A 25,918-nucleotide genomic window follows, 5' to 3' on the forward strand; every position below is an offset into this window, starting at 1 on the left:
CAATTGTAAATGGGATTGATTCCTTAATTTCTCTTTCTTCAGTCTCATTGTTAGTGTATAGAAATGCCACTGACTTCTGGGCATTGATTTTGTATCCTGCCATGCTGCCAAATTGCTGTATGAGTTCTAGCAATCTTGGGGTAGAGGCTTTTGGGTTTTCTATGTAGAGTATCATGTCATCGGCGAAGAGGAAGAGTTTGACTTCTTCTTTGCCAATTTGAATGCCTTTAATGTCTTTTTGTTGTCTGATTGCTGAGGCTAGGACTTCCAGTACTATGTTGAATAGCAGTGGTGAGAGTGGACATCCCTGTCTTGTTCCTGATCTTAGGCGAAAGGCTCCCAGTACTTCCCCATTGAGAATGATATTTGCTGGGCTTTTCATAGATGGCTTTTAAGATGTTGAGGAATGTTCCCTCTATCCCTACACTGTGAAGAGTTTTGATCAGGAATGGATGCTGTATTTTGTCAAATGCTTTCTCTGCATCTAATGAGAGGATCATATGGTTCTTGGGTTTTCTCTTGCTGATATGATGAATCATTGATTGTTTTATGAGTGTTGAACCAGCCTTGTGTCCCGGGGATAAATCCTACTTGGTCATGGTGAATAATTTTCTTAATGTACTCTTGGATCCTATTGGCTAGTATCTTGTTGAGAATTTTTGCATCCATGTTCATCAGGGATATTGGTCTGTAATTCTCCTTTTTGGTGCGGTCTTTGTCTGGTTTTGGAATTAAGGTGATGCTGGCCTCATAGAACGAATTTGGAAGTACACCATCTCTTTCTTTCCAAACAGCTTTAGTAGAATAGGTATGGTTTCTTCTTTAAACGATTGATAGAAATCCCCGGGGAAGCCATCTGCCCCTGGACTTTTGTGTCTTGGGAGGTTTTTGATGACTGCTTCAATTTCCTCCCTGGTTATTGGCCTGTTCAGGTTTTTTATTTCTTCCTGTTCCAGTTTTGGTAGTTTTTGGCTTTCCAGGAATGCGTCCATTTCTTCTAGATTGCCTAATTTATTGGCGTATAGCTGTTCATAATATGCTTTTAAAATCGTTTGTATTTCCTTGGTGTTGGTAGTGATCTCTCCTTTCCCATTTATGATTTTATTAATTTGAGTCTTCTCTCTCTTCTTTTTAATAAGGCTGGCTAATGATTTATCTATCTTATTAATTCTTTCACAGAACCAACTCCTGGCTTTGTTGATTTGGTCCACAGTTCTTCTGGTCTCAATTTCATTGAGTTCTGCTCGAATCTTTATTAACTCTCTTCTTCTGCTGGGTGTAGGATCTATTTGCTATTTTTTCTCTAGCTCCTTTAGGTCTAAGGTTAGCTTTTATATTTGAGTTCTTTCCAGTTTGAATGGATGCGTGTATTGCAATCTATTTCCCCCTTAGGACTGCTTTTGCTGTATCCCAAAGATTTTGAACAGTGGTATCTTCATTCTCATTAGTTTCCATGAATCTTTTTAATTCTTCCTTAATTTCCTGGTTGACCCTTTCATCTTTTAGCAGGATGGTCCTTAACTTCCACGTGTTTGAAGACCTTTCAAACTTCTTGTTGTGATTTAGTTCTAATTTCAAGGCATTATGGTCTGAGAATACGCAGGGGACGATCCCAATCTTTTGGTATCACTTCAGACCCAATTTGTGACCCAATATGTGGTCTATTCTGGAGAAAGTTCCATGTGCACTTGAGAAGAATGTGTATTCAGTTGAGTTTGGATGTAAAGTTCTGTAGATATCTGTGAAATCCATCTGGTCCAGTGAATCATTTCAATCTCTTGTTTCTTTGGAGGTGTTGTGCTTAGAACATCTGTCGATTGTAGAAAGCGCTAGATTGAAGTCACCAAGTATAAGTGTAGTATTATATAAGTATGTCTTAATTTTGGTTACTAATTGATTGATATACTTGGCAGCTCCCACATTCAGGGCATAAATATTCATGATTGTTAAGTCCTCTTGTTGGATAGATCCTTTAAGTATGATATAGCATCCCTCTTCATCTCTTACTACAGTCTTTGGGATAAACTTTAATTTATCTGATATAAGGATGGCTACCCCTACTTTCTTTTGAGGACCATTTGAATGGTAAATGGTTTTCCAACCTTTTATTTTCAGGCTGGAGGTGTCCTTCTGTCTAAAATGAGTCTCTTGTAAACAGCAAATAGACGGGTCTTGCTTTTTTATCCAGTCTGAAACCCTGTGCCTTTTGATGGGGTCATTAAGCCCATTCACATTCAGAGTTACTATTAAAAGATATGAATTTAATGTCATCATGATACCTATTCAGTCCCTGTTTTTGTGGATTGTTTCCTTGGACTTCCTTTTTCTATTAGAGAGTCACCCTTAGTATTTCTTGGAGACCCGGGTTGGTGGTCACATATTCTTTCAGTTTCTGCCTATCTTGGAAGCTCTTTATCTCTCCTTCTATTCTGAATGAGAGCCTTGCTGGATAAAGTATTCTTGGCTGCAGGTTTTTCTCATTTAGGACCTTGAATATATCTTTCCAGCCCTTTCTGGCCTGTCAGGTCTCTGTGGAGAGGTCTGATGTTATCCTAGTGCTTCTCTCCATAAAAGTTAGAGATTTCTTGTCTCTTGATGCTTTAAGGATCTTCTCTTTATCTTTGAAATTTGCAAGTTTCACTATGCAAGGTGAAACACCTCACTATGCGAGGTGTTGAGCGGTTTTTATTGATTTTAGGGGGGGATCTCTCTCTCTCCTGGATCTGAATACCTGTTTCCCTTCCCAGATTAGGGAAATTCTCAGTTATAATTTGTTCAAATATATATTCTGGACTTCTATCCCTTTTGGAGCCCTCAGTAACCCCAATTAAACGTAGATTTTTCCTTCTCAGGCTGTCATTTATTTCCCTTAACCTATCCTCATGATCTTTTCATTGTTTTCCTCTTATTTCCTCAGTTTCCCTCCTTGCCATCAACTTGTCTTCTATGTCACTCACTCGTTCTTCTACCTTGTTAACCCTCATCATTAGGACCTCCAGTTTGGATTGCATCTCATTTAATTTTTAATTTATTTTGCATCTCATTTAATTTTTAATTTGATTTGCATCTCATTTAATTTTTGATTTAATTTGCATCTCATTTAATTTTTAATTTGATTTGCATCTCATTTAATTTTTGATTTAATTTGCATCTCATTTAATTTTTAATTTGATTTGCATCTCGTTTAATTTTTGATTTAATTTGCATCTCATTTAATTTTTAATTCGATTTGCATCTCATTTAATTTTTGATTTAATTTGCATCTCATTTAATTTTTAATTCGATTTGCATCTCATTTAATTTTTGATTTAATTTGCATCTCATTTAATTTTTAATTCGATTTGCATCTCATTTAATTTTTGATTTAATTTGCATCTCATTTAATTTTTAATTCGATTTGCATCTCATTTAATTTTTGATTTAATTTGCATCTCATTTAATTTTGATTGAATTTGCATCTCATTTAATTTTGATTGAATTTGCATCTCATTTAATTTTTAATTTTGGCCTGATCTGATCTAAATTCTGCAGTCAAGAAGTCTCTTGAATCCTTTATACTTTTTTTCTAGAGCTACCAGTAGCTTTATAATTGTGCTTCTGAATTGGCTTTCTGACATTGAATTGTAATCCAAATTTTGTAACTCTGTGGGATAGAAGACTGTTTCTGATTTTTTCTTTTGAGGTGAGTATTTCCTTCTAGTCATTTTGCTCAGTGCAGAGTGGCCAAAATAAGTTGTACTGGAAAAAGGAGAAAAAGAGAAAAAAAAAGAAGAAAAAGAAAAAAGGTGGGGGCTGGGGGACAAACAGAAAACAAAAAACAAGGGGGAGTATCCTCTGGTTATATATATTGTAAATCCCTCGACTTCCCCTGGAACTTTCCATTGCTGCTTGGTCAGTAACTTGCATTTCTGCTGTCCTTCTTCCTGGTCTTCTGGTGGAGGGGCCTGCTGTGCTGATTCTCAGGTGTGTGCATCTGGGTTAGCAGCTCAGCCCCCTGCCAGGTGCACAGCTCAGTGGGAGTTGTTTATCCTATGAGGCTCCTGCTCAGTCCCAGGTACAAGGTGACACCAGTAGGAACAACAACAGTGGCAGTGGCCAGCTGTCCAGCTCTGGAGTCAGCTCCCGCAATAACTACTGCAGCTCAGAATCTGATTTTAAATTCCTCAGCATTGTCTTATGAAAGACTGTTCTCATGTTAACAATCTTAGTGTCCTGTTTTTTTTAATTGTGTCTGGAAGACTATGTCAGTTTTCTCTAAACTCCTCCAGGGCTCACCATTTCTATCTTGTGTGGTATTCTATCTTTCTTAGTCATTGTTACCCAGCTGGAAATTTAGTGGTCATGGAGATGATAGGATATGGAGCATTGCCTTCAAAATTTCTAGGGCAATGGCTCAGTAATGGTGCCTCCATCAGCTAAGAATAGACAGTGCTCTCCTAACTCCTTCAGCATCTACACATCCCTGAGCCCTCAACTTGAAAGTTTCTTAAAATTGTCAACTCAATCATTGTTTACTCTATCATATTTCATACATTCTGAGTGGGAAATTGGCATTTTCTTAGATCCCCATTGCCAAAATAAAGCATTAAAACGTCCTTCTAGGCTCACTTAAAACACACATTTAAACAAATATTTTGCCAGCTTATTGTAACTGAATTACTCTCTGACTCTCTTTCATTCCTTGGAGAATTTGCCCCTAAACCAGAATCTTATTTGCTGCAACTTTTATCAACATCTTATGTGATTTCCATATCTTTTTTTAAAAGATTTTATTTATTTATTAGAGAGAGAGAGAGAGAGAGAGAAGCAGGCTCCATGCAGGGAGCCTGATGTGGGACTCAATTCCAGTTCTCCAGGATCACGCTCTGGGCTGAAGGTGGCGCTAAACCACTGAGCTACCCGGGCTGCCCCTGATTTCCATATCTATAATGAAGATCCATTCCAATAATTTTTATATGAATTATTGTTACCAGAGCTAGGTTTGGTTTGCTGGGTTGGGTTTTTTAGTTTCTCGGTTCATAAAAATTACCATCATAATCAAAATAAAATTTACATTGATTAAATGCCAAGTACATTATATGATATATTTCATTTAATTATCAAGTCAGTAAAGAAGGTACTAAAATAATTCCATTTTACTAGTCAAAAACCAATAGTTAAATAACAGGACAATTTTATAGAGTTACTGTGATACAGGCAAACCCAAAATTCTAACATCAAAGTATTTTTCTTAACCCCTAAAATAGACTTACTTGCTGACATCAAGGGAGAAAACATATATTTTGAGCCAAGATAATTATTCAGAATTCCGAGGATCAAGGAAACAGCCTTTCATTTCTCACATTAACATTATACATTCATTAAAGTGTGTTACACATTGTATGGTATATATATATAATAGAAAAACAAAGAAAAAAAAACTATCCCAGAGAGGGATGCAAAGGTTCAAGAAAATACTTCCAAGTTCATTTTTTGCTTTCTTCAAGTGTAAATAACGTCAGATTTCATGTTCTCATAGCATGTGATAGGCCTTGAGGAAGGACAGATCATAAAATATTTCCATATTTCAAGATGGTAAAAATATTTTCTTGAATGAAGACATTAAGGTACAGTATAGAGACAAGCTTATAGAAAATTATATTTGATGAGATTAGAGCCATTTACATAAGATTATTGGTAAACATCCTATGTAATCTATTATTGCCTTTTAATTTTGGACTCAGCATGACATTTTTAAACTTTTAGTCCCTCCCTCAATGAAGTCTCTGTTGATAACAGGATACTTCCTTGGTGATTTGGGCCTGAAGCTGCTAATATATAGGGGGAAAAAGTATTAACTTTTAAGTTGTCTACATGGTCTCAGATGGGTTCATTTAATTTATTATTTGTTTTAATTCAATATTATCTGTTCCTTCAACAACCTATATTCTGTGTTTATGCCATATAGAAGACATTATGTCAGTGAGACAGAAAATATATCATTTTAGAACTCACATTTCTATTTAAGAAAAAGGTGCTGATAAAAATAAGTATGGTTAAGTGACCTCATGCTACTAGGCAATTGTTTACTGATTGCAGTGGGAGAGTTTTATATTTCAGCAGAATTTCAAAGGTCTGTGCAAAATCTCACAAACTCACCATTCTCAATTCCCAGCTACACCCAAGAAATTTCCATCTGGGTTCAATTCTAAAATACATTCCTCTTTTCTCAGAGATATCTTATGTTTGCTTAGAAATAAGGTACAATGCAAGAAAATAGCAGGTCTAGGAGAATTAGGAATATCATTAGTTTTTCAATGTTTTTAAGTGCTTTCTGAAAATACATTGGTAACTTTGGCATTTACTGTCCTTTTAAGTGTGTTGAGGATTCTTTATAGATTTCAATCATTCTGACTCCTCATTCAAATATTCTGTGTATGTATGTGTCTGTGTGTGTGTGTATCCGTTTAATTCAGAGATATGCAGCATTTAGCATCAACCTTCATTTTAACAACATGTGCTGATGAAGGAGAAAAGCAATGTTACTCGGTCTTGAATCTGTTTGGTCTTCACCCCATAAATGATGGGGTTTAGCATAGGGGGAACAACCACATAGAGATTGGCTACCAGGATGTGGATGTGGTGAGGGATGGTTTTACCCCCAAAACGATGGGCAAAAAATGAAAAGAATGCTGGGGCATAGAACATAAGGATGACACAGATGTGGGAAGCACATGTGTTGAGGGCCTTGAATCTGGCAGCCCAGGAAGGTATCTGAAACACTGTGCAAAGGATCATGGTGTACGACATAATGATGAACACAATATCCAGTCCTGTAGACAGTAGGGCCACAGTCAGGCCATAGATGATGTTGAACTTGATACTGTCACATGCCAATCTGGCAATGCCCATGTGCTCACAGTAGGAGTGGGGAATGATGTTTCTCCCACAGTACCTAAGTCGGTAAACCAGGAAGATGAATGGAAGGCAGATGAAAAAGCTCCTGACCACAGCTGCTATGCCAATCTTCCCAGTGGCTGAGGAGGTTAAGATGGTGGTGTATCTCAGGGGGTGACAGATGGCCACATAGCGGTCAAATGCCATGGCCAGGAGAATAGCAGATTCTGCCACAAAGATGAAATGTATGAAGAACATCTGAGATACACAGCTACCGAAGGATATATCCATGGACTGGAACCAGAAGATGGCCAGCATCTTGGGGGCCGTGGCTGTGGAGAGCAGCACATCTGCCAAGGCCAGCATGGAAAGGAAAAAATACATGGGCTCGTGGAGACTGCGCTCAGTCACAATCAGGAAGATCAAGAAGCTGTTGCCTATGACAGCCAACACGTACATCGAACAGATAGGGATGGAGATCCAGGGGTGAGAATCTTCCAGCCCTGGGATTCCAATCAGGACATACCACATATCCTGGGTATTGGTGTGGTTGTAAGAGAAAGGAGCCATCTCCTGCAGCATATTCAGAACCTAGTACCTTGAATAAAAACCACAGGGCAGACTGAGAATTGAAGAGCACCACTGGTTGATGTAGGATCAGAATTTCTTCTCCAATATGTTCTTCTCTGTGGAACGACAGCGAGGTGTATAAACCAGCTTAAAATTGCACTCTGACTCATTACATGGAAATATTAAAACATATCTTGAAAAAAATAGTTACCATTTGATAAGTGCTTAATATATGTCTAGTACTCCCAAAATTTAAACTCATTAAATCTTCACAATAGCCTGTTGAAAAGACTTGAACAATAATCCTTGACATAATATCATTCTTATTCCCACAGATGAAAAAAAAGAATCCCACAGACTTTCAGCTTCCTGACTTAGGTCCCATTAGAGCCAAAGAGTGAAAATGTGAAAGTTCCGATCTTAACCACCATCGAATGTTGCCTATACAAAAACACGTCATCAAAATTTTCACTGATCCTACCCCTGAGTAACATTGATACATGTGAAATTGATCATACTGCTTATTGAAGAGGGAGGGAATTAGGTTTTACCAAAATAGATTTCAGACCATGTATATACAGAGGCTCTCTTGAGCATTGATTGACCATAGAAATGATGCTAAGGCCTATGCTGGGCATTGAGGAGCCACAGATGAATTAACTGATTCTTGTCTGCTAATCAACATGTTTCTTAAAATTATAGGCTGAACATTAAAAACCTAAAGTTCATGCAAGATCAAGCTCAGTTAGATTCTTTTGTTTTTGTTTTACAGATTATTTATTTATTTATTCATGAGAGACAGAGAGAGAGAGAGGCAGAGACACAGGCAGAGGGAGAAGCAGGCTCCATGCAGGGAGCCCGACATGGGACTCGATCGCGGGTCTCCTGGGCCGAAGGTAGCACTAAGCCGCAAAGCCACAGGGCTGACTGCTCAGTTAGGTTCGTAAATGGATATGTCTTGCATATGGTGAGGAAAAACATTCTCTCCCTTTTGGGTCATTGATTGAAAATTGGACAACATATTTATTATTTCCAACTCCCCACACAGCAGCAAATACTAATGTTTCACGTTACGAAGTAGGCATCCACTGTCCTTCACTAAAAGGAAGGGTGAGTAATTTACTGTTTGCTCTTTTTCTAGAGTTCCAAAAGAATGTGCATAAAGTCAGGAGAGCTGTTGGGTGAAAAACAGACTAGGAGATACAACATGTGAGTGGGATGTGTGTGTGAGGGGGTGTGTCCATATGAACACACACATAAAAAACGAGGGTATAGGCATGAATAGGAAAGAAGTGGATAACGAGTGGCTTCCATCCTCCCTCAGTCCCCGTTCTTCAATAAAAGCGCTCAACGCATTTGCTGAAGAGGAACATGGACTTAAGGGATGTTAACCTATTTAACCTCTTGTTTGCAAGGTGTCAGGATCACTGCACAGTATAATCTGACCACTTTGACTTTTTTCATTAAATGTTCAATAATCTGGCACTTCATTTCATATTATGAAATATTTGGATTCCATTTTTGTTTTTCTTGTTTCTATTGAAGAATTTATATACAAGGTTGCATTAGTTTCAAGAGGACCACACCATGATTGGACAAGTCTATATGTTATGTTATATTCGCCAGATGGATACATCTCATATGCCACCATGCAACACCATTATAATTCCACTGACACTATTCCCTATACTTGCCTTTTATTCCTGGGACTAATAATTCCAAAAAGGAAAGCTTCTCTCTTCCACTCCCTTTCACCCATCTTATCCATCTTCCATCCCCCTATCCCTGTGGCAACCATTAGTTTGTTCTCTACGGTCATTTGGACCCCATGTATTAAATTACAGTTTAGAATATATAACCCTTAAATGATCATCCCATTAGATCTTTCCTTAAGGTGGTACTTAATTCTTGAAAGATGTTACACTAAAATGTTGAGATGCATAAGTCTCTGGATCTCCTTTGATTACATAAGCTAATTGTCTAAACATTTAACATACAGGTAAAATTAATTGTTGGAAATTTATTTTAAAAGGGATTGCAGGGTTTCAGAGAGTGAGAGAATAGATACGTTTGGCAGTATACTTGACCCAGACCTAAACCAGAATCATGTATGTGAGTCAAGTACAGTTATGGGGAGGGGTTGTAGAGTAAGCGGGGCTTCATAAGGACATCAGAGATGGGGGAGGGAGGAGTCTACATGAATGATGAAAAGCACAGAAAAGGAGGTAGAAGAGAAATCAAATCAATTTATAGATATTCTCCTGATCCTTTGGGAACCAGTGACCTGGTTTATTTTACTTGATTTCCTCTTGGCGCAGCAGTATCACACGCAGCTCTCTAACCTACAGCTCCGGAACTCACTGAAGAATTTCTTTACAATATTCCTAATGGCCTAGTCTGACTGAACCATGACTATATGCACAGAGGCAGTGTTTGTGGCTAGAGAGACAGATTGGGACCCACAGATTAGATGTACATGCTGAGTACGTCATATTCTGACTACATTTCCATTAAATCTTACTTGACTTGAAGCTTAGTTTTCTTCTGTAAAATCCCCAAAAATAAACATCAATGACAGATGTGAGCCAGTTTTGAAGTTACTATTTTAGGATGGTTGCTACTAAATCAGACACATTTTTATCCAGGCAACAGATGAAATTAGGGCACTTCCAAAATTACCATCACTAAGATAAAAAACATTGTTACTTTGAAGTAAGTTCAATGTTTTGGACTTTAGGCTTAGGACCCACTGGACAGACATTGAACTGCTTTAGAGTACACACGCAGGCCTTGGCACTTAACACTTTTCACTCTACAACCCCTCCCCTTAGCTGTACTTGACTCACGTACATGGTTCTGGCTAAGGTCTGGAACAAGCATACTGCCAAATGTATCTTTTCTCTCACTCTCTGAAACCCTGCAATGCCTTTTAAAATAAATTTCCAACAATTAATTTAACCTGTATGCTAAATGTTTAGACAATTAGCTTATGTAATCAAAGGAGATCCAGAGACTTATGCATCTCAAGCATTTTAGTGTAACATCTTTCAAGAATTATGTACCACCTTAAGGAAAGGTCTAATGGGATGATCATTTGAGGGTTATATATTCTAAACTGTAAAATCACTTTCTCACACTAGACGCATGATATCAACTGTAATATTCACCCCAAATCTGTCTTCTTCATTTTATAAAATGCAGGCAGTTCAGCATGCTGAATTCAGTGGGCTTAGAAATGGAGTCTTATTTTTGCCCAATCACCAGGGTAGCAACTCTGTCACATAGAGAGAGGAGTCCAAATCTCTACGCTTCAGCTTCTTCTTCTGTGTTGAGCCCAGCACCTGCTATATGGTGAATATCAAGGAAATCTAAGGAAAAATGCATGCAAGGATTGATGTATACACACCTATACAAGGTCTTTAACTACTAGACTTGTGTAACTCCTGAGCCTTATTCTTATTACTGGATCTGGAATAGAAATTCATTGCCCCTATGCCCAACATTCAGAGACACGTAGTAAAGAAAAACAACCACTGCATAAATATATTCTTAAATGAAAAAATATTTGTGCTCTTTGCAGATGACTCATTTCGTTAAAGAGCCCAAAGAGCCACTACAATCGCCCCTGCAGTCCAATCACAGCCACACACCGCACCTCAGGGGTCAGGGCTGAGAGAAATGTGGGATGATCAAGTTCTAGGAAGACTGAGTAGCTCCTTCGGTTTCCTAAGATTTTCTTCCTTTCCTTCCCTTTCCTTTTTTTCCCTGATGTCTTTTTCTACATCTTTGCTGAGCAAAAGTCAGCTTACTTACCTATCTTTTCTAGGACCCTGGAGATATTTAACTCGTTGAGATGGAAAAAGTAAAAGGCAGATGATGTTCAAAGCAAAAATAGGATGGGGCACCTGGGGGTGGATCAATCCATTGAGTCTCTTACTCTTGATTTTCACTCAGGCCATGATCTCAGCATCATGGGATGGAGCACCATGTCAGGCTCAGCGCTGTGTGCAGAATCTGGCTTGTCCTTCTCCCTGTGATCCTCTCCCTGCTTGTTCTCTCTCTCTCTCTCTCTCTCTCTCTCTCTCTCTCCTTTAAGTGGATACATAAAATCTTTTCAAAACACACAGACACAAAGAGGAAATGTATAGCTATTTATACCTCCTTTAGGGACCTCTCAGGCCCAAGATCTTCAGTCCCCAGAGGACTGAACTTTACTGATTCATGGAAGGAGAGGGCCCAGACCTGGCTTAGGGGAGAAGCGCCCCCGCATTCTCTCCACAGGCCTCATGTGCAGGTTTCCCTCTGCCCAGCACTCTAACACACCGAGATCAGCACACACTTGCCGTTAAACATCCAGGTCTCCATTGAGAGGCAGAAACTCCTGCTAGTGTAGTCATGTCTTGTTCCCTTGGAGGCATCAGCAAATGCAGAGTCTCAATGTCACAAGTGAAAGCATTGTTTGCTTCTTAGAAGTTTCCTAAAACCTTGATGTTGTCCTCTTATTTACTTCAAAAATTTAAGACTCCCTGGCTTTCTCTCTCTACCATTGGTCATATGGTAGAATTAGCATCAGATGGATCCAGAAACGCCATTAGCTCCTATAGATATTTTTTATTTGGATATTTATGTTCTCTGCATGAGGTTTTCTTTTTCTGTCTCTGTTTCTTTTTCAACTTTCTCATTCCTAGTAACCATTCTCTAAATGCATTGGGATTGTCTGGGTTTTCTGCAAAGGTTATAACTATAATCTTAGTTTTAGCTTTGTTTTATTGTTTGTCCTCTATTTTAACTGACCTCTGTTTCTTTAAAAAATATATATATATTATATAATATATATGAGAGAGACAGAGAGAGAGAGAGAGAGAGAGAGAGAGAAAAGGGAAAAGGAGTGCACAAGGAGGGGTGGGATAGAGAGGAAGGGAAAGAAAGAGAATCTCAAGCTGATCTGCTGAGCGCAGAGCCCGACTCAGGGTTCCATCTCAGGACACGGAGAGCAGAGTTCAGCTGACAATCAAGATTCAGAAGCTTAACTGACAGTGCCAACCATGTGCCCTTAACTAACACCAATTTTGTCATTGTGTTGCCTGACACAAAAGCAACAGCTTCTCAAGTTTGCTTTCAAGTTTCTTTTCGTGCCCTTTCAACTCTTCCTTTAATTCTCCACTTAAGGAATGTTTCCTTCAAAAGCCCTCAGACCTATTCTCACTATTTCACACCATGGAATGAACTCTTTTTTTGGCATTTGTGTTGGTGGATGTGGTGTTTTCAATGTTTCAGTAACAGTAAAATACTGCTGCTCGACCTTAGTTCCCTAAACAGTCTTTTTCAGATGTAGTTCTGGAGCTGACTCTCAAAGTTTGAGATTTTGTATGTCCCTAGACATGGAAATATGGATAGTTATGTCTAGTCCTCTTGTTGTACTTTATAGGTTGAGGGAGAGAAAGAAATCTGTAGATATATTGAGATGGAAGTGACTACCATTATCATCAGGAGTCCAGTACCTTCCCTCAACCTTTTGAAGGGATTTTATGATATCTTCTAGATTCCTGCATTCTTGTGGAAATTAGCAGGACCATTCTGTTTTCCACTCCTTTGGTATGGATTTTGGTTTACTCACTTTTCATTTTCAGCTCCAAGCTACTGCTGTGTCCTTTTCATTCCCATTTTATGTTACAATATAATGATTGCATGTCTGATTTGTCTCTTTGTTAAGCAATTGAAGAAGTATTGATGCATTATTACTCACCAAAGTTAACAGTTTACATATGGGATCTCGCTGTCTACAATCCTGTGTCTGATGAGAACATGTTTTCTCCCTGGTGTCCAAAAGTAGAGAGTTCCTATAAAATCTTTTCTGAGCCAAAATGAAATGAAACAAAGTAAAGACGCTAACAACAACAACAACAACAACAACAACAACAACAAAAGCATGAAGGATTTTGAGCATTTCCAGACCCCCAAAATACCTTCTGTTAGGTTTTCTGATACTTCAGGATATATCTTGCTGACAGATGCACAAAATCACTCAGGATAGAGCATAGGTGATCACAGACACAGTATCAATACTGTGGGGTTTTGATACCATGATGTTGAATGTGCTTCATGCGGAAGGACCTTGGTGGGGCTGCTCTCACTGCTCCTGTGATGGCTGAATTCAAAACACACACTAAAAGCTAGTTTTGATTTTCACCTTTTATGTAAAGTTAAAATATTCTTGAGATTACTTTCAAGTGACAAAAAGAGGACTAATGTAGGTCTTTCATGACAGCTAACTGCCATAAGGTGAACTTTCTAAAACTAGAGGTTACCTATAAATGATGTCATATACCCACCATCAGAGTATCCTACAGAAAACTTTCACTACCCTAAAATTCCCTGTTCCCCACCTATTCATGTATCTCTCCCTCTTCCTGGACCCCTGGCTACACTGATTTTTATTCTATTACTATAGTTTTGCCCTTTCTAGGAGGTCGGGTCCTTGAAATCATATAAATATTAAGCCTTGTCAGGACAGCTTCTTTCACTTAAAAATATGCATTTAAGGTTGTTCCATGTCTTTTCATAGATTGATAGCTCTCGCTCTCTCTCTCTCATTCTCTTTCTCTCTATATAATCAAAGGGTAATGTTACATTTTACAGAGATACCAGTTTTTTTTATCCATTCATCTTAAATGCTTCCAATTTGGGGCAATTGCAAAGAAATCTGAAATAAAGATACAGGTGCAAGTCTTTGTGTGGACATTAAGTCTTCATATCATTGGATAAAATGCCTGTGAACAAATGACCATATGATAAGAGTATGTTTGATCCTGTGAGAAACTGCAAGACTCTCCTCCAGAGAGGCTGTACTAGTTTGGCTTTTCACCAGCAATGAATGAGAATGCCTATGACTACATCCTCAGCAGAATTTGGCATTGTCAGTGTTTTAGGTTTTAGCCATTCTAATCGGTTGTAGTGCTGTCTCGTTGTTTTACTCTGCCATTTGTTAATGACAAATGGTATTAAACATCTTTTTCGCAGAGAAAACATTTGACAAAGCAGAGAAAGCATTTGACAAAATACAGCATCCATTCCTGATCAAAACTCTTCAGAGTGTAGGGATAGAGGGAACATTCCTCAGCATCTTAAAAGCCATCTACAACGGGCACCGAAGTGGGCACTTGACAGGATGAGCACTGGGTGTTATTCTATACATTGGCAAATTGAACACCAATAAAAAATAAATTTCTAAGAAAAAAAAAAAGCCATCTACGAAAAGCCCACAGCAAATATCTTTCTCAATGGGGAAACACTGGGAGCCTTTTCCGTAAGATCAGGAATAAGACAGGGATGTCCACTCTCACCACTGCTATTCAACATCATACTAGAAGTCCTAGCCTCAACAATCAGGCAACAAAAAGAAATAAAAGGCATTCAAATTTGCAAAGATGTAAAACTCTCCCTCTTCGAGGATGGCATGATACATGGTATGTAGAAAACCCAAAAGACTCCACCCCAACATTTCTAGAACTCCTACAACAATTTGGCAGTGTGGCAGGATACAAAATCAATGCCCAGAAATCAGTGGCATTTCTATACACTAACAATGAGACTGAAAGAAGAAATTAAGGAGTCAATCCCATTTAGATCTAAATATGAGAGAAGATTCCATCAAAATCCTAGAGGAAAACACAGGAAACACCCTTTTTGATCTTGGCCACAACAACTTCTTGCAAGATACATCCATGAAGGCAAAGAAACAAAAGCAAAAATGAACTATTGGGACTTCATCAAGATAAGAAGCTTTTGCACAGCAAAAGATACAGTCAACAAAACTAAAAGACAACCTAGAGAATGGGAGAAGATATTTGCAAATGACCTATCAGAGAAAGGGCTAGTTTCCAAGATCTATAAAGAACTTATTAAACTCAACACCAAAGAAACAAACAATCCAATCCTGAAATGGGCAAAACACATGGAAAGAAATTTCACAGAGGAAGACATAGACATGGCCAACAAGCACATGAGAAAAACTCCGCATCACTGGCCATCAGGGAAATACAAATCAAAACCACAATGAGATACCACCTCACACCAGTGAGAATGGAGAAAATTAACAAGGCAAGAAACAACAAAGGTTGAAGAGGATGTGGAGAAAGAGGAACCCTCCTGCACTGTTGGTGGGAATGTGAACTGGTGCAGCCACTCTGGAAAACTGTGTGGAGGTTCCTCAAAGATTTAAAAATAGATCTGCCCTACGACCCAGCAATAGCACTGCTGGGGATTTACCCCAAAGATACAGATGCAGGGAAACATTAGGACACCTGCACCCCAATGTTTCTAGCAGCAATGTCCACAATAGCTAAACTGTGGAAGGAGCCTCGGTGTCCATAGAAAGATGAATGGATAAAGAAGCTGTGGTATATGTATAAAATCGAATAACCTCAGCCATTCCATTAGAAACGACAAATACCCACCATTTGCTTCTACGTGGATGGACCTGGGGGTATTATGCTGAGTGAAATAAGTCCTTTGGAAAAGGACAAACAGTATATGGTCTCATTCATTTGGGGAAATTAAAAATTAGTGAAAGGGAATAAAGGGAAAAGAGAGAAAATGAGTGAAAATATCAGTGAGGGTGACCAAACATTAGAGACACCTAAGTCTGGGAAATTAACAAGGGGTAGTGGAAGGGGAGGTGGGCGGGCGGTTGGTGACTGGGTGATGGGCACTGAGGGGGGCACTTGGCGGGATGAGAACTAGGTGTTATGCTATGTGTTGGCAAATTAAACTCCAATAAATATTTTTAATTAAAAATATATTTTTCACGTGCTTATTGGTATTGACCAGTCCTCTTGGAGGGAAATATCTTTTTAGATCATTTGCCCAATATTTAACAGACTTGTTTATTTCCTTGTTTTCGAATTAAAACGTTCCTTGTATACTTTGGATACAGATCCTTTGATGAACAGTATGTTGTAATGATTTTCTCTGGTCTATGGATTTCTTTTCATTTTCTTAACTTACTATGAAATTATATTCTTTTTTATTTTCTCTTCTGGGTCCTCAGGGGATGCTATCAATGTGGAATTGTGTCCTTTTGTTCTGGGAAAAATTCTTGTATAACACTCTAATACATTCCTAATCCTAATATTCTGCCTAAATGTTTATATTCCCTGATTCCTAGGACACGTACTAGTGATGTGTTGTTGTTGTCGGATTGATCCTCTTTTTCTTCTCCCGCCCCCACACACCCCAATATAACATTTAAATTTTTGTTCTACTTTCTTAACACTATTTCCTGAGAGTTCTATTGGTTTTTCTTTAATCTCTCACATTGTTGCTTAATTCATAAATAATCTTTTGTGTTGTCTAATTATGTCTTATTAAGGGTATTCTAATCTTCTCTCAAGGATCTATTATGACGGAGTATGTCGTTAGGAGTATTAATTAGGGATTGTGGTTTTTTCTCTTTAAGTTTTATATTCTACTCTGAAGAAGCTCTGCTCAATTCAGGTAATTTTCTTTTCATAAATTAAATTTTGACTTTAATTTATGACTTTTCCATATGTGGATTTGATCTCATCCCTGGTGTTGATTTGGCTGTCCATTCATATGTCATGATGAGGGACCATGAATGTAACAGGGACTTCCATGGACATACTGGGATATGTTACCTGGTCCATGACATTGTAGGTTCCAGAGGAAGGAGACTACACAAGTCAGTGAGTAAATACTCAAATGTCAGTACCTGTTACTCTTTTCTTTTGAGACAGTTCAATGGAGAATCATCTCAAACTTGCTTCCCTAGAGAGTATCAGTGTGCTGCTATTTTACAAGGTGAATGTAGACAAGTGTTCTATGGGCTTCAACATTCAAAACGAAATATTTTACACAATCCCTCTCTCTTATATGACCCCTCATTCCTATCATCCTTTGTACCCAATGCCCTTTTATCTGGGTCATATTTGATTCTGTCATTATAGAGACCAAGCGTTTTGCAGGAATTGAAATAGATATTTTCTGGACACTTCAATTAGGAAGCCTTACACACAAACTCACTTTTTGTACCATTCTCAGTGCCACCTCTCACCACTGCCTTGGATGAAATTGCTGTGTTTTTCTAGAGTTGACATACACAGATCATTTTTTACCTCATGGGTATCCCCTTCTGCAGGCACCAAGATTTCAGATTTATGTAATCCATTCTGCCTTTTGGGGATATCTTAATCTTCCATATTTATATAATTTGTTTACACATACATTGGTAATATTTTACACTGTCTCTTGTGGGCACCATGGTTTTAGTGAACTTCAGAAAGTAGCAGAAATAAAAACATAACATTCAATCTGCTGAGTTTACCTGTAAATTTACACATCCTATTCCGTAATTACATTCCTTAAATTCATATTCTATTATTAAGTGAACACAGGAAGGTACATAAAGATTCATCTTGGTTAATTACCACGAAATTTGCAGAAACCTATAGCCGACACTCTGACCAAGAAAAAGAACAGCTCCAGCACCCCCAATATGAATACAGATTCTTTTCAGTAGGACTGGACTAAGCTCAAGAATATAAGTTTTTTCCAAACTCCCAGATCGAGCTGAGGCTGCAGGACCGGAAGCCACATATTCAGTAGAAAAGCTCTAGGACACCAGTTTCCACGGCAAAGGGAATTTAGACTGGGTTGGTATTATTTTTAAATTTCTAAGAGAGTGATCCTGGATAGTGGGCTTGTTTTCATTGCCTCACCAGGAAGTCTCTATCCATTCCTCTAGCTGATTCTCCCTTTTTGAGGTAGGGGTCACAAATAGTCTAGGGACCAGAGAAACAGCCTAACGTAGAAAACCTTCTAAGTTGATTGAAAAGTAGAGTTCTGTTACATCTAAGGAAAGTAAGACATATAGTGTACAGTAAGAGCATCGGCCTTTGGACTATTACCAGGGCGGGGTTATTTCCACTAAAAATGTGTTCCCTCACTTCTGAGGATCACAAATCTCTCTCATTCTGGACCATAGCTTTCTGAAGTCAGAACAAAATGAACACCAACAGAGCAATGACTCTCTGTTTTCCCACATCCTGTTTTGCTCAACTCACCCCGTCTAATATTCTTTAGCTCTCTCCTTTTAGTTTGACCTCAGTTAAGGAGAAGCGTCCAAAGCCATGGCAGTCCACGTGTAACAAAGTCTACACCAAGAGAACACATGCTTCCAAATATTCAATAGTGGTTTCCATCCATACTGGGTGGCTGCCTTGAAGGCTTAGCATGATGTCTGGGCAACTCCCATCAGGTTGTTAGTTCCTACTAGCTCTTTAGGCCACCTCATTGAAAACAGCCCTCAGAGACTGTCTAATTTTTGGATAACAAGTTTCTTTTCCTTACAAGTTTGCTTTCCAGAAGTCATGGAAGAATATCTTTGTCATGTTTCTAAAAAGGTTACAAAGTGTCAGACAGTGCTCCTAAACCTAAGGTATGGCTGTCAATTCTCAACTTCAGGACCGGGAAGGATGACTCCAAAATCTCCCTTCCTCCCTAAGAATGGCTTTATTTGACTTTATGATGGTGCTTCAAGTCAAAGGCCTTTATAAGACCAACTCTCCTGCCTGTTTGTTTCCATGTAAAACCCAGTAGTCAGGAGATGTATTTTCATCAGCTTGCTTCCTTCACACATTTGCCTTCCTTTGACATCCTTCCACTGGTTCACACAGTTTCAAACATTCTGAAGTTCTTCACAAGTCTCCTCATCATAATACAATTGCACAGTTCTGAAACCACCTGTGGTTTCTGAGAGTGTACCAGGTATTTTCACGTCCATTTCATAGCCCTTCTTTCCAACTCTTTTGGCTCATATTCTACAAATTGTCATAATGTGAGGTACAGCCACTCGGTACATCTGTATGAGTACCAAGTCCTCAAGTGAACCCTCCCATTCACCGTGGAATACAGGACTCTCCAAAAGAGGACTCGGGTGTGTTACATATGGTGCTATTCCCTTAACACAACATAAGCTCATGTCAGTACTCCCAGCATGCCTGGCCAGGGCAGGACATGTCCTGCTGCCCCAGAGGCCCCTGCTTCAGCAAGATTGAGTCAGTGCTGAGGAGAGGTGATGCTGCGGTGTCAAGATATTGAAGGGAAGCTGAGAGACATGTGCCTAGACATGGTCTGTGAGAAACAACAGAATCTCCAAAGATTCAGCAGCTAACTGCTGTTTTCATGCTGAAATTGGGTCTTAGGACTCTTGTCAAACGCATGTTCCAAGATACTTTGTTCTGTTTAGGAACTATTTCCATACTTTAAAGCTGTTGGAGAGTAGCCTATACTTCTGCTTTCTACACTGATTACTTAATTGAGTGAAGCACTAAAAAGGAGGGGAAGATAGAAACACAGAGTTTCAAAGGCTAATTTAAAATACAAAGGTCTAGGTTTTACCTATTAATATTAAATTCTTGCTTCATGAAATTGCTCTGATGCAGTCATCTGTTGAGCATTACTTAACATTTCTTCCTCAGTTATCCAAGATTACGGGAATCTTAAACCATTTTCCCCCTGTATCTCAGCACAGATACCTGATTTCATTCTTGCTTCCATTCTTTTGAAAATGAACTAAATTTTCTAAATTACTCAGAAGGGAATCTGTTGATATTTTTTTTAACTCAGAATCAATAAAGATATAGTTCATAAAGCTCAATCATAAGCATAAAGTTTCATCTACTCAGAATATTCCCCTCTTCAGATTTAAAATCAGAGTTTACAGCAGAATCTACTTCTGGCCCAATGACAAAGGAGTTTACATGTAAAATATAACAAGTGACGATTCTAATTTAAAGTCGACGTGGTGAAAATTGAATCCAAAATCAAATTCCATTAGAAGTTGTCTTTATAATCTATATTGTGCTGTCCAATACAGTAGCCACTGCATTGGCGGAGGCAATGTCCTTTTAACATTTAAATATAAATTAACCATATTTAACATGAATTGTAGAGGCATGAGCCCAGTTACACTATTTACATTTCAAGTGTTCAATAGCCATACATAGCTCTTCTTATATGTTGGTCCCTATTACCCTATAGTAGAGAACATCTCCAACATGTTAGTAAAACCCTACTGGAGGATTCTGGTCCATATATGCCTATCACAAGATCCCAGAGATGGGCACTTTCCCCATTTTTTTAAAGATTTATTTATTTATTTATTTATTCATGATAGACAGAGAGAGAGAGAGAGAGGCAGAGAGACAGGCAGAGGGAGAAGCAGGCTCCATACCAGGAGCCAGATGCAAGTTGATCCCGGGACTCTAGGATCGCACCCTGGGCCAAAGGCAGGCGCCAAACTGCTGAGCCACCCATGGATCCCAACTTCCCCATTTGAAGATTAGTTAACATAATCTGAGAAACAAAGATTGTGTAGTCATCCACCCTTGTAACTAAAACCTAGGATTTGAATCTAGCCTTGTTTCAATGCAAAGAAAGTGCTTGATTTCCATTTTGGGCACATGAACTAGTTTTATCATCTCTTGGATATACTTGTGGCAGGAACATATAATATCTCATTTTACATAAATCCATAGTTGGTAGAAAATTTCTGGAATGTTTCAAGGAGTCTCCCAACTCCAGCCCTAAGAATGATTTACTACCAAACATAAGTTAAAATAGCATTTGTTCATAGGTGATTCTCTCGATTTATGTTTAAATGTGTTTAAAATCAAGAATCCTAGACTCTGGACTACTTAACTAAAACAAAATTCCTTTTTGGTATTACATACTGTGTGTTAATTAAGGCTGCTGTTTTATTTTTCAAAAGCCCTAGGCATCTTGACACATATCCAGAGAAAAGAGTCTGAGCATTCTGCTCCGAATCTGCTGGGTCTTGACACTGTAGATGATGGGGTTCATCAAAGGTGGGAAAAGGATGTAGATGTTGCCCATAAGTACATGGATCACAGGTGAGAGATGCTTGCCAAAACGGTGCACCATTGTTAAGCTAATGATAGGGATATAGAACACGAGAACAGCACACAGGTGGGAGATGCAGGTCTGAAATAATTTATGCTGTTCCTCCTGAGAGGCAATTGCCAGGACTGCCCTAAGAATCAGCACATAGGAGTAAAGGATGAGAACAGCATCCAACAACAGCGTGAGAATGACCAACATCAGGGCATAGTAGCTATTAAACCTGATGTCTGAGCAAGCTAGACGCAGAAGGTCCTGGTGTAGGCAGAACGAGTGAGAGAGGCTATGGGAATGACAGTAATGGAAAAATTTCAGATTGATGATGGGGGGTGTAATAAAGAAGAAACTCCTACCCACTATGATGAGCCCGATTTTGAAAATCCTGGAATTAGTCAGAATGGAGGAATACCGCAGTGGATTGCAAATGGCGACATACCTATCAAAGGCCATAGTAAGGAGGACAGAGGACTCCATGAAGGAAAGACCATGGATGAAGTAGGACTGGGCAATGCACGTATCCAGGCTGATTTCTCGAATGAACCCCCACAGGATGCCCAGCACCGTGTGCACCGTGGACAGCCCCATGCACAGGTCAGTGAGGGCCAGCATGGCCAGGAAGTAGAACATGGGCTGGTGCAGGCTCGGCTCAGTCCGGATCACGTGCAGCACCAGGCAGTTGCCCAAAAGCACCATGGCGTAGATAGTGGAGAAGGGAATGGAGATCCAAGGATATTGCTGCTCCAGGCCAGAAAATCCCGTGAGAAGGAAGGAGGAAGAATTTAGGCTAGAACTTCCCAACGCCATCCTTTTGGCACAGGGATACCTCTTCCAGGCAGTAAGAAAGGGTTTTTCCAAGGAAATGCTCCAAGTTCAGATGAATTAGGTGAAATTTCTGAGTAAATAAAATTATGCTATAGTTAACTGAGTGTATGAAATACTAGCTGAGCAACTCTCTTCTTTAGAGATGTATTATCTGCTGCCTGGAAGAGAATAATGTCCTCCTCATGTCATGTAAGAGCCATTATTCATCCACTGGAGGCACATTATATCCTTAGAAGCTACAAGTGAAAATGAGGAGACCAGAGTAAGAAGCTAATTTCCAGAGAGGCTATGTTGCCTGGGATATTTTCTCAGGGATTCTGAGGAAAGGGAGTACCGGTAAAAGTGAGAGCTGAGGTTCTCAAAGCAATTATTAGTTTCCTCTCTCCAATTTATTAAGCACTTAAAATGAAGAGTAACATTTAGTGTTTAAGTATCCAAAGTCTATCCAAAGTCTAGTTGCTGTGTACCCCTAACTCTCCATTTTCTGCTGTCTCCAAATGAATAATTCCTCCAAATAATCCTTAGGAAAGACACCCCTGTTTTTTTTTTTTTTCCACTCCAGGTGACACAGCCAACAATTACTTTTTCTGTGCCGTGACAAGAAGAGAGGAATATTTATGCATGAGGCCTTTGGAGAAGAATCTCCCAGGAGAGCTCTCACTCTGAGATGTTCAGCTTAACTGTGCCCTTGTGACTCAGAGACTTGGGCTAAAAGCTCTCAGCTTCTGACATCAGCCCAGTGTTCTTCACCCACTTATTCATTCATTCAATCAGTAAGTTCAATATTCATTGAATATCAATTTATGGAAGGGATGAGCAGGTTTTTTTCTCTTCCTTAGATCCTAGCATTCAAAAGACTAGAAATAAGGCCAATGTGGCAGAGGTAATTCCAGAATTTTAAAAAGCCTCCTGGCAACGGCATTCATTGACTTCTTCCCCACATTGTTTTCCTGCTTGGGATTCTGACCCTGGGAGTCATCATAAAAAGACTGAAGGCTTTAGAATATAGGCAGGTGTTTCAAAATCAATTCTGGCTTCTGTTTCATCTCATCCTTCCAACATGTTCAATTAGCTCCAGATTCTGTCTTCCTCTTCTTCTTCCTCAATTTAGTCATTCTAGCACACTAAGCAGCTCCTCAGGCTACCTTTCTTCATAATGCACCCTCTGTCCCTGTCAGACCCCTTCTAGAGTCCCCTGTGCTGTTCTTTCTTGCCCTGAGCCCCTCTCCATGTGAAATAATCTAGTCCAATATTTTTCTTTCTGTCCTTCCTTGAATGAATGGAGTCTTTACCCTTTGGAGAAAAATGTATTCCCCTTGAGCTCCTTTTCCTTCTCAAAAACACAATTGTCTTCTTTCATGAGATATTTCTCCAGATATTCTATCTGCCTAAGGTGTTCTTTTCACAGAGTTCTTTTCTTTCCGTCTTCTCCTCAACATCTTCCTCCCATTTGTAAAATAATACTATATTTTTCCTCTGCAACTCAACCATCACTTTTCAAGGATCCGTTACCTGAGACAGATTTTCCTCACTTATCTATTGTGTTGGTAAATACATTTATCTTTATATAATTTATTCAATTTACAATGTCATATTCATAAGCCTACATAACTGGCTAAGGTCTCTGTTACATACTGCATTGTAATGTCCCTGAGAGGGAGGATAGTGTTAATTTTTATTCCGTAAGGTAGGCTGAAATTTGCACCTCAGTGTTCTCACCTCCCCTGTGAGCACAGACTGATGGATACAGCCTCATATTTGATATCTTCATCTTTAACCCAAAAATTCAAATTATGACAAAAAGATTTCATTTTCCTCATAAATCCATTTACTCCTGGTATCATAAAATCAGTTCAGCAATTACAGGATTACTTAGGAAGACTCCCAAGAGTCTTTCTTGTTTCTTGTCTTTCCTTCCCTCTTCTGGCTATCAAATCCTTCATCTCTTTCTATCATTTCCTGCCTCAAACGTACCCAGACCTGCCCACTTCTCACCTACACACTGTACGCTACCACTGTCTTGGTACATAATATCCTCATCTGTTCTTCACGTATGGCAATAACTTACCAGTTAGTTTTATTGTTTTTCTACTTGCCCCCTAAAAATATACTCTCCCCAGGGATACCACACTGCTTTCTCTTTCTTCCTTTCTTTCTTCTGTCTTTCTTTCTTTCTTTCTTTCTTTCTTTCTTTCTTTCTTTCTTCTTTCTTTCTTTCTTTTTTCTTCTTCTTTCTCTTTCTTTCTTTCTTTCTTTCTTTCTTCTTTCTTTCTTTCTTTTTTCTTCTTCTTTCTCTTTCTTTCTTTCTTTCTTTCTTTCTTTCTTTCTTTCTTTCTTTCTTTCCTCTTTATATTTTTGCATTTTCTTTACTTATTTTACAGAGAAAGCACAAGTAGGGAAGGCGGGAAGAAAAGGGGAAAGGGTCAAGCAGACTCCACGCTGAGCCCAGAACCCAAAGCCTAGTTTAGTCCCATCACCCTGATCATGACTTGAGCTGACATCAAGTTGGATGCTTAACCGACTCAGTCACCCAGGCACTACTGAGTGCTTTTTAAAAACATCTTTTCCCCCCCGCTAAAAAAAATAATTAATTAATAAAATAAATAAATAAATGATAAATGTCTACTACATCACATAAGCCCATGTTAAGACAAAATGAAACAACAAAAGGCAAAAACAACAAAAAACAAAATCACTGATGTCTTTTCATTGCTCTTAAAACAAAAATATTTTTATCTTAGTCGGAAAAATGAAAGGACCTGGCTTACCTACTTTTCTGTCTACAGGATAGGCCACTGTTGCTTTCTTTTCTTATCTCCCAGGAATCTATTCTTTCTTTTTTATTTTTTAATAATAAGTTTATTTTTTATTCGTGTTCAATTTGCCAACATACAGAATAACACCCAGTGTTCATCCCGTCAAGTGCCCCCCTCAGTGCCCGTCATCCATTCCTCCCCACCCCCCGCCCTCCTCCCCTTCTACCACCCCTAGTTCATTTCCCAGAGTTAGGAGTCTTCCGTGTTCTGTCTCCCTTTCTGATATTTCCCACACATTTCTTCTTCCTTACCTTATATTCCCTTTCACTATTATTTATATTCCCCAAATGAATGAGATCCAGGAATCTATTCTTCCTTAAAACCACTTAAGTGTTTTCCTATCTCAGAGTCTTTGTTCTTGATCTTCTCTCTGTGTAGAATGATCTACCCCAGGTATTTGCACAAAACCTCCTTTCGTCATTGAGGATTCTCCCCTCCAGGTGACATAGTCAACAATTACTTTTTCTTCTTTGGTGGAGAAGTTCAATGTAGCTTCCTCAGAGGGATTTTTGTAGCCCCACCACAAGTGCCCCCATCCTCTCCAATAAATGAGTCTCATCATTCCCTGCTTTGTGTTTATGCCACTTATCCTTTGCTGATTTTCTAGGAGATCTGTTGGAAGTATGAGAAGAACAGGAGCTATGTCTGGTTTTTGCTCATTGAAAGGCAAAGTGAGGTGTAGCATAGATGGGGCATTTATCCAATTATTACTGTCTTATTTGAATTAATCTATGATTTTGAACTGTTCAATTACAGAGGTATAAAACAAGTTAAATGCAAACACATTGCAAAAAAATACCATGAAATCTAAACTGTCATATCTTAAAGTACACATTCGATTCTTTTTGGTCACATGTTACCAAACGTTGTCATCCTCTCGAAGGTTTATGTGATGC

At 38.8% G+C, this 25,918-nt stretch overlaps 2 protein-coding genes across 2 annotated transcripts; both read right to left on the bottom strand.

Moving 5' to 3' along the window:
* Positions 1–6,486: 6,486 nt before the first annotated feature.
* OR52Z1 (olfactory receptor family 52 subfamily Z member 1) lies at positions 6,487–7,458 on the bottom strand. Its single transcript, NM_001389166.1, is given in 1 exon segment — positions 6,487–7,458. A coding segment is annotated over 1 exon segment (972 nt).
* A 13,779-nt stretch (positions 7,459–21,237) lies between these two features.
* Positions 21,238–22,188, bottom strand: OR51V20 (olfactory receptor family 51 subfamily V member 20). Its single transcript, NM_001389123.1, is given in 1 exon segment — positions 21,238–22,188. A coding segment is annotated over 1 exon segment (951 nt).
* Between the last annotated feature and the right edge of the window lie 3,730 nt (positions 22,189–25,918).

The sequence above is a fragment of the Canis lupus genome, chromosome 21, assembly GCF_011100685.1.
Source record: "Canis lupus familiaris isolate Mischka breed German Shepherd chromosome 21, alternate assembly UU_Cfam_GSD_1.0, whole genome shotgun sequence".
In the NCBI taxonomy this organism is placed as follows: domain Eukaryota; kingdom Metazoa; phylum Chordata; class Mammalia; order Carnivora; family Canidae; genus Canis; species Canis lupus.